Genomic DNA, 9,772 nt, shown 5'->3' on the forward strand with positions numbered 1-9,772 from the left:
CATCTGCTGCTTTTTAGGAGTAAGATATCACATCAGTTGTACTGCAACATAACGTGTACTGTGGCACAAGGCAGGCACATTATATAAAGTAATTTACAGCCCTGACTTATGAGCAACAAAAAAAATTGAGTATTTCATCTGTCAGTAGATCTGTCATGTTCCTTTATATCATACCACTTGCACTGCAAACATACTACATCTTCATCCTAGAAAGAAGCCTGGCTTCATCAGTTAAGGACCTAATTGTAAGAACTGCCAAGAGGCATACTGAAAGGTGAGCTGAAGTCTGATTTTTATCTGCAGTGAGGCACTAAACCAATGAACCATAGCATAAAAGCTTTATTTTTTTTCAAGGGAAAGCAGGGAAACTCAAAAAATAATTTAGTCCAGTGAGTAATTTTTCTGTATGTATTAAGAACAGTTACTCCTTATTAAAGGGCTATACAAATAGTCATTTAAAAGATGTTAATTCAAAGGCATCAAAAAGGAGGAAACACCCTTTGCTTTGTTTCACAGTAAACACGTTTGTAACTGCTTGTTGCCATATTTCTTTGACAAATATGGATACGGGTTACCAACACAAAAACCAGGAACAGCTCTCTGAGCAACAAAAAACTCTCTTCAGATGTTGGTTCTGTAGGGATGCTAACAGAGAGCCACTGCTGCAAAAATATTAAAAAAAAAAAATTCTTCTGGCTGTTGACCTTCATGCTCCAACATCAGAGGCTGTAGCTGGGTATCTGTAGCAATACAGTTTGTTGTCTGCACCTCCACTCAATAGCAGCTGATGAGAGGAAAAGAAAACTTTGATTAATACCAGAACTAAGCAAAACTTACAAAAAAGTTGAGGACTCCAATTTTTTCTCCCCTTTGAATACATAAAAAGTAGTAAAAAATAATGAACTGTTACTGCATGACTAAAACCCAGAATCAAAGTGCAGAAACAATGTTGTCCCCTACCTTCCTCCTGAAGTTAGAAGCTAAGTTCTTGCAGGAAAATTGCTAAAGCTTTTCTTGCCTTTTACTGAGAACAGGAGCCACACTGAGAATCTTGACATTAACAATTCTTCCCATTTTACACGTGTGTACCACTACAGTAGCAGAACAGCTTGCTATAGAGGATTATATAGTTTCCCCCCTTCCACCTGTACTACCATGCCCCAGCTGTCAGTTCATGCCGCTGCTTTAATCACCATGGCAGCAAACAGTACCTTGGAACATATATTTCCTCAGCAAGGTGTGGTGCTGTTCTCATGTCTCTCCTTGTTTGGAATATCAGTATAACACCTACTTAATGCTACAGAGCTTACACACTGTCCTGGTTTTGGCTGGGATAGAGTTAATTTTCTTTCTAGTAGCTGGTATAGTGTTATGTTTTGGATTTAGTATGAGAAGAATGTTGATAACACGCTGATGTTTTCAGTTGTTGCTAAGTAGCGTTTAGACTAAGTCAGTGATTTTTCAGCTTCTCATGCCCAGCCAGCAAGAAGGTTGGAGGGGCACAAGAAGTTGGGAGGGGACACAGCCAGGGCAGCTGACCCAAACTGGCCAAAGGAATATGCCACACCATATGATGTCATGCCTAGTATATAAACTCAGGAGAGTTGGCCTGCAGGAGAATCGCTGCTCAGGAACTAACTGGGCATCGGTCAGCAAGTGGTGAGCAATTGCACTGTGCATCACTTGTTTTGTATATTCCAATCCTTTTATTATTATTGTCATTTTATTATTATTATCATTATTAGTTTCTTCCTTTCTGTTCTGTGAAACTGTTCTTATCTCAACCCATGAGTTTTACCTTTTTCCTTCTGATTCTGTCCCCTGTCCCACTGGGCGGGGGGGGTAGGGGTGGGGAGAGAGTCAGCAGCTGTGTGGTGCTTAGTTGCTGGCTAGGGTTAAACCATGACAAACTCCCATCCTACTCCTTTGCACAGCAGCATGGGAAGTGCTGCAGCGTATATGACAACAACACCCAGTTATCAACCCAGTATCAACCATAGCACAACTAAAACTTCCTGTTCTCTTCTATCTTTAAGCATAAAAGAAAAAACAGTCCATGACTGCTTTTAGCCCTCTTCCTAACAACCATGCATATAAATTGAGTAACTTGCTCTTCAGACTCTTACCCCTGCTTCTGTCCAGTCCACACACAAAACCTTGTCTTCGTGAGCAGCCAAGTCATACAGAGGAGCTTTGCAACTGGTAAAACACAGGTATTTACAGTCACATGTTTGAAGTTATATGAGCAATCACAGAAAACAAAATTGGTCCCTGGAAGAAATACTATCACAATGCTAAACAGATGTGGTCTAGCAGTTATAAACACTTTCAGAGAGTTATCTGTACTCTCTACCATCTGTGATGTTCTCTCTGCTTTCTCCAGAGCTGATGACATCAGTGTTAACCTCTCCTACATCTGCAAAGAGAAAAGTAGCAACATTCTTCACCTGCTTGCAAACTACGTTGACTCTGAAATTTAATCAATCTGCTTGTAAGGAATATTTTACTATATAGCTTCCTTATTCCATGTGTGGATGCTGCTCAACTGTGTGTGTTTTCCAGAAAAGCCATTTATGCCTTCTGAGTGCAAACCATTTAATTGCTTGGAAACTTGTAATGGAAGGTCTGAAAAGAGTATCAAGTGAAACTTCACAGTTAGGCTCATTCCTTACTAAAATAAGGTATCTTGTTCTGTAAAATGGAGGAATGGTTAGCAGACCTTCTGCTGTTCCTAATCCCAGTAGCAATGTTATGGTTGCTGCCTTCTCCATGTCAATCAATGTTGCTGTTAATGCCAGGTAAGTCCTGTGTTGGAACATGATACAGCTCGCTCAGATGTTAAGCCACAGGTCCTCTGGTAGACTACAAATATTTTTCTCCCTTTTGTTAAATGCTTGACTCCTAAAACCTAAAGGATTTTCACAAATTCTACAGGAATTTTCAATGAATGTCTTGGACTGCTTTTGCTATTTCATTAGGTTAACTGACCCTGTAAGGTTACATGCCTTTGAACAGCAAAGAACGCGTGTTTATTTTACCTCCTTGTATCCCAGAGCTTCACAATGTTGTCCAGAGAACCAGAGATCAGCTGATGCTCATGGGTAGGTGACCACTTCACAGATGTCACCCAGCCTGTGTGAGATGTCAGAGACAGGAGAACCAAGGAGCCATCTGAACAGAAAAAGAGGGAAAAAAAAAGAAGACATCAGTAGATGCCAACTGAAACCAGCACTTTTAAGATCCATACAAAACCCAGTGAGAAAAGCAGTCAGCAACTTATTTGCGTTCAAGGTAAGTGTTTCTTCCACCAGTAATTCTAACATCAAAAATCGAAGTGAACTTTAAAGAAAGCAAACAAATATAGAAGCCACACAAGTTTGAGGGGAAGGACCCCAAACAAAACTCGGAATGTATTTTCTTGTCACTAAACTGTCTTTTCAAAGACTTTTGAAAAAAGCAAACAAAAAACCGCTTCTATTATTAACATATAAGAAAAGAATACTGTTAAATTCTGGATTAGATTTATAGAAGCTAAACAAGTAAACATGCCTATGAAATAAATCTGGTAGGCTCAGTCATAAGTTATCCGCAGTCCTGTCAGACATGGCACCCCTATATCATAACAAAGTGATGACATTTCACTTTAATGATAGTCCAGCCAACTTAGGTGTGAACCTTGCAAAAACAAAAAAAAGTTCAGGCCTGTGACTGCACAGTTGAACAGTCATTAGTAAGTTTGAAAAAAAAAAAACAAAACAAAAAACCCACACCCAAACCCAAAACATAGAAAACCTAAGTGGAGTTAGTTTTCTGAATTATTAGGTGAGAAATCAAAAAAAGTCTTGCACCAGATTACAGAAAATAGATGTAATCTTTGTATTTAATAAAAGCCCCTAAATGGCTTGTTTCAAGCAGAAGGACCAGAAAACAGTTTGTGAGACATCTCCCAACAGGGAGAAGTTCCGATTTTGAAAAAAACTACTTTGAGAACATGCATGTTTTAGCTCACCTTTGCTACGAGGATCCCATAGTCTAATATGTCTGTCAGTGCTCCCGGATGCGAGGCGCCGACACAGTGGTGAGTAAGAGACAGAATTAAACACTTTGTTTCCTGTCTGTCAGAAAAGAAAACATTAAGTTTAAGAGAGGAGCTACTATTTTGCACAACTTTTTTCATTGAGCTGGACTTCAGCTGAACCTACAAAGTATAATGATCTCACCAAAGTTGATTTGAGATCTCCAGTCTCAGCATCCCAGAGTTTAATGGTGTGGTCCCATGACGCACTGCAAATTTCTTCAGTGTCTGACCACAGCACAGAGGACACAGCTTCTGTGTGGCCAGAGAGGGTTGCCAGAGGAGTCTAGAATTTAAAGGTGAGAGGAGATTAGACTGAATATTGTCAAAAAATCTGTTCTTTCAACAAATAAAAATACATGTCTGATCAGCCTGAGACACATCACCATAAGTTTTCATATAGTCGCTTTTAACAAAGAGAAATTATTTTGTGTGGCCACACTTCTAAAATAAAATCCTGGACAAACCTGGAGCTCATCTTACCCTTGTTAGTCCCAACTGTTCAGTTTTCTGTTTCTTCCGTGGTCTGTTAGCTGCTTCTTCCATTTCATCCTCTTCATCTGTAGGTACTGTGACAGCAGACAGTCAGACTTGATCTAGAGGTTTTTGAATTGCGTTTCCATAGACTGAAGCAAAACCCAGTATTTACAGTACCTAATCTGTCTATGATGCATGAGTATTTTAACCTTACACCTCTGATAAGATCAGTATTATCTCCATTTTGAGCAAGAGGAAAATGAATACAAATTAAGTGATATTCTCCAGGTCAGGCAGTTTTAAAATGAAGGCCCAATGAGGTTTTTAAGACCATCCTTACTCATGGAAAATTTCAACAGTAATCCAGGTGTGCGATAAACACAATCTTTCTTTTAGATACAATACCTACATATATACTCCCAAACTGAAAGAATGTGACTTGGAACAGTGAAAGAAAGCATTCAGATCAAATGGGATTAGTCTACATTTCTAGAAAAGACCTGGTCATCTTATTATCCTCCATATTATGGTGTCAATAATAGAACAGGAAAATAACCCACAAACTTTTGATTTGTAAGAAGTCCACACTCAAACCTGCACATTTATATAAATCCATTAAAAAGTAAATGAAAAAGATGAAGTACTGTTTTCTGAATAAAATAAACATCAGCACACAGTTGATAACTGTATCTGAAATTGTGTTACCAACCAAAACAGTAACTTAATATAGTAATGTATAGCCTTACAAAGCTTACAAAAAAAAAAAATTCTAGCTTGCTTTTAATATTACAGACTCAAATCTTCTTAAAGAAAGAAGTATTCAGATACCCATCTTTCAGGTTATTCTAAGTACAGGGTTTTTTTTAAGAAAGCCAAGAATCCCAACTTAGGTTTATCCTACCTGCAGACCAGATCTTTAACATCTTATCCCAGGATCCACTGCAGAACTGTATGAACAGAAACATTTTGTTAAAAGTTCATCCAGGCAGACCTTGTAAGCCATACTAAATACATTACCTGCTTGACAAATCAACCAACTGGTTATAACACATGAAGAAATGTGCTGGGCTGCTCAAAAAAAAAAAAAAAAAGTTTGGTATAGATCAAATTATTCTTTTTCCTTCCTTTGCAGGAAAGATACCTACAAAATATCTCTTTATTTCCTTCAGCACCAAAAGGTTTTATTTTAACATGTCTGATATTGAGCCAAGCTGGGAGCAATGACTCCACCTTTGGTGTGAATGCTCTTAACTGTTGAATTCCTGGATAAAGGGAAAGAACATCTTCTACCACCTGCGTTTTCTCAGTATCACTCTGGAAGTTTTTTTCACACCAAAAATACTGTGAAAATTTAGGTCAAATTTGAAAATAGTTCATTATAACACAAAATTCATATGCATTAAAGGTAGCATTTATTTAAACATTCAAATTCACTCACAGAAGTCAAAAGCAGCAGTATAATGGCTTGTGCTATCTAAAGTCACCTTCAGCTTTTTGTGATACTAGAGGTTAAGTGCATCACTTTGAAAAGATAGCCTAGCGTTGATATAGCACTCCTAATACCTCAATAACCACCATTTATAACAAGACTGGAAACTTATCAGTGTGTCAGTCATAATAGCATGGTGACTAGTACCTATGCAGGGGCAAAAAGATGATTTTTGAGATACAGGCTGCTAACATTGCAAAAGACAAAGGTTTCTTTCCAGGAGTCACTCACTTTAGTTCTCGTGCAATCAACAGCTATGGAGTCTACACTGCCAGCGTGTCCCCTGCAACAGTGAAGGGCTTTCACTTTGTTCTTCTCCACATTCCACTCCCATAGCAGGACAGTTTGGTCCATAGAAGCACTGAGTAACAGGCACGATAAACTATCTGAGGAAGAAAAAAAAGTCATGCTCACACCAAACGCAGCTTTCCAAAGTCTTTACATATACTTATTCTAGTCAAAGAAGAAATGGCAGATAGATAGAAACTCGTATGTATCTCAGTTTAAATCATGTTACCCTGCAAGTACAATTAATATAAGTATACATATCAATATTTGCTAACGAAGCCTGCAAGGTGGATAGACAACGTACATGTTTTAACTATACTCATTACTGTTAAAGGACTATTTTACTCGCACTCATGACTTCATTTCTAACACCACTGACAAGACATCAAAATAATTGTATTGTTTAAATAATAGATAGAGGAGTACTGCCATTTTTCCCCCTATACATCCAACTGTTACTACTGCCCTAATATATATACTAACCTTGCTTCACCCATGCCACATCCTTCACTACTTCTGTATGCCCAGCTATTGTCATGATGGATTTCCCCTCCAAAGACCAGATTCGAGCAGTCTGATCATAGCAGCCAGTTAATATCCTAGAGGGTACAGAATTTGAAACATTACTGTCTTTAAAACCAACAATGTTTTTATGAAAAAAAGCCTCAGCCAGAAACTTGGAAAAATATTAGCATAGTAACTGGTTAGCTGAAATTATTCAAAATATAGCTACTTCATGTAGTTAAAAAAAAAAAAGAAGGTTGCAAAAGTAAAAAAATCTTTTTGTTACAGAGCAAAGTTCCATTAAAACCTACAACTGCAATGCTAGTACAGGCCAAAAAGAAAAGCAATGGGAGTACTGCATATTCTGGTATGTGAGACTTAAGATTCCTTATGTCATTTAAAAGAAAAGATAATTTGTTGTTCATGGTACGTTGCTAAAGGAACATTGCCTAGTTGATTGGAAAGTGTATGTAAAAATACAGCAAAAAAGGACAATTATGGTTGGCTGGGTTTTTTTAAAGAAAAGCTCTGCATAAAGGTACAGTATTATATTTGTTGCTAATGAATGTCACGCTTGAAGTCAAGGGTTTAAGCTAAAGAGAGGTAAGGAAATCTTGCTGTCTTTTAAGAGAAAGGATAGTAAACAGCATTTGTATTATCCATTTTTATTAACAGTATCTCATGCTCAGTAACTCTAGCTGTTTTCTACTTGTGTTAAAGTCACTGTCAGCATAGAACAGAGGTGTTAAAACTGAACTGCTTACAAAAGCAAGTAGCTGACTGACTTGGCAGCTTAAAAGACCAAACAAACCACCACCAAAATCAGAGCAAAGGTGTGTGTGGGGGGAACCCAACAGATTATTAAAGAGACAGAATACCACTCCATCTGACACCATGGAGTCCTCTGCACACAAGAGCAATAACCAAGAGAAAACTGAGAATCGGCTTAGTGTGGTACCATTCTTCAGTGGCTTGAACAGAACTGATCCAGTCATCATGGAAGATGCATTCCTCTGGCTGAGGGGCCATATATTTCTCCACATACTCTATTTCCACCACTTCTTCCTGAGCTCACAGACAAAATACTTATTTAGTGTGATTTTTTAAATTTTTTAAATCAATAACAGTAATATTTAACTGTAGTGGGGTGCAAATATACAAGTTTATTGGGCAAAGATCTTGGTACCCAAGTCCTTTGCCACATGAATGAAATTAAAGCCTTTAGAAAAAAGTGTCTGAATTACACTGCTTTCCATATTTTTATCAAATGACTATTAATAGCAAGCTGGAAGCAAAAGCAAGCAATTCCAGTCTTCTCAGGTTCTTCTGTATTTACCCATACAACACTGGTGTCTAAAATATTTCACAGCATTTTCTAGAGGTAATACTAACCTCCTCCATTATCCCCCAATGTAACTAATAGAGTAGGAGACAAAAATATATTAATGATTAACTGAGTAAGACAAGAATTTCCCCTCTGATCTCTACACAGACAACAGACGGAATAATGATGTTCCTTGCACTGCTCAATCCCATGCTCTCTAATCACTTCACACAGTTCAGAATGTTCAGATTTAAACATACAGGGAATCCTCCTGGGAAAGTTAGAAAAGAAATAAAACTGAGCAAGGAAAACTACCTAGTCAGGACGACAGTGTAATACCTAAATCAGATTGAAGTAAACTGGCTAAGTCTGTTCTACTGTCCAAGATGGGGAGAAATTGAGTATGACTTACTGTGGAGATATTTTCCATTTCCATGTGCGTGACCAGTGGCATACGCAAGAACTGGCCATTGATAAGGAAGTCAAATTCCACATACTTGTGATCTGCTGAAACAAATTGGGAAGAATCCATGTTCAGGTGTCACTATTTGTTTGATACCATCAAGAACAGCATCATTCTGTGGTTCAGGAGAATGAAGCCAACAAGAGGTTCAAAAAACCAAACAACAAAACCTCCAACAAAACAGCTGGTTTCTTCTCCCAGTTGTAAGTGGGGAGCCCATGAATTCCACAGGATTATGCGAGTTAAGAGAAAGGAAAATTTGCTGTTGGCGTTCAAAGAGTTAAGTTTGCCTCTTATTGTTAACACATTATTTTCTAAACCCTTTTCTTTGTAGCTACATCTAATCAAACCCCAGTGGTGCTTCATCACTGTTCTGCATGGAGCTTGCCGCTGCTAGCCCACATCTTTGCCATCACTAGCTACAGCCCTGTATTTGAGGCAGCAACACGAAAATCCTAAGACTTTTTAGTTCCTATTTCTCCTTCTGTAATGGCATAGCTGACGAAGGCCCTGCGTTTTGACATGAGCGTTGCATTGTGCACTGGTTTTCTATTCAAGTTTGTTTGCAATTTTACGGGTTAAAGCAACTTGCAGAAGTCTCGGCAGGTTAAGATACAATTAAGTCTAGTTTCTTACAGAAAAGGGGATTTTTCAACAACGTTGCACAGGCGTCTTTCCCCTGAAAATCTTTCAAGTCAGTCAGGCCCATTTCGGCCAGCACTGACAGAATGGTTGAGCTCTTCTCAAAGGCTTTCATACACCCCAAACCTTTGGTTTCATTAGTTCTTTTGCCAGGTTTTGGGGAACGCTTCCATTCCGGCCTGCTGGGGCAGCTGGGTCCGTGCCGCAGGGCACACGCTAATCCGGCCTTCGGAGCGCTTCTCCCGGGACCGCTCCCCAGCACCGACGCCCGCCGAGTTTCAGATCAGGTCCCAAGAGCGAGCCAGACCAAAGCAGAGGGCAGGACCGGCTCAGGCTGAAGCCGGACCTCGCCGCGGGGACCAGGGTGCTGCTGCTGACTCCGACGGCGCGTTTCTTCGGCCGGGCCGGCCCCCAGCCCTCCCGCTTGCGGCCCGGCGCGCTGCGAGGGGCCCCGTTCCCCCGAAGGACGGGCCCGGCGCGCACGGCAGCGGGGCGGCTTGCGGCGGAGCC

General features: G+C 39.5%; 1 protein-coding gene across 1 annotated transcript in view; it reads right to left on the minus strand.

Moving 5' to 3' along the window:
* Nucleotides 1-330: 330 nt before the first annotated feature.
* WDR12 (WD repeat domain 12) overlaps nt 331-9,772 on the minus strand; it is a 9,963-nt gene continuing 521 nt past the window's right edge. The window contains exons 3-13 of the mRNA XM_010564965.1: nt 8,570-8,664; nt 7,792-7,898; nt 6,813-6,928; nt 6,273-6,427; nt 5,454-5,499; nt 4,559-4,644; nt 4,221-4,361; nt 4,010-4,115; nt 3,039-3,171; nt 2,127-2,199; nt 331-784 (exon numbers count right to left, since the gene is read on the minus strand). Coding sequence (XP_010563267.1) covers nt 707-784; nt 2,127-2,199; nt 3,039-3,171; nt 4,010-4,115; nt 4,221-4,361; nt 4,559-4,644; nt 5,454-5,499; nt 6,273-6,427; nt 6,813-6,928; nt 7,792-7,898; nt 8,570-8,664 — 1,136 coding nt within the window. The 3' untranslated portion in view covers nt 331-706. The remainder of the gene's footprint in view (nt 785-2,126; nt 2,200-3,038; nt 3,172-4,009; nt 4,116-4,220; nt 4,362-4,558; nt 4,645-5,453; nt 5,500-6,272; nt 6,428-6,812; nt 6,929-7,791; nt 7,899-8,569; nt 8,665-9,772) is intronic.

The sequence above is a fragment of the Haliaeetus leucocephalus genome, unplaced genomic scaffold (assembly GCF_000737465.1).
Source record: "Haliaeetus leucocephalus isolate CR32 unplaced genomic scaffold, Haliaeetus_leucocephalus-4.0 Scaffold1, whole genome shotgun sequence".
Lineage (NCBI taxonomy): Eukaryota > Metazoa > Chordata > Aves > Accipitriformes > Accipitridae > Haliaeetus > Haliaeetus leucocephalus.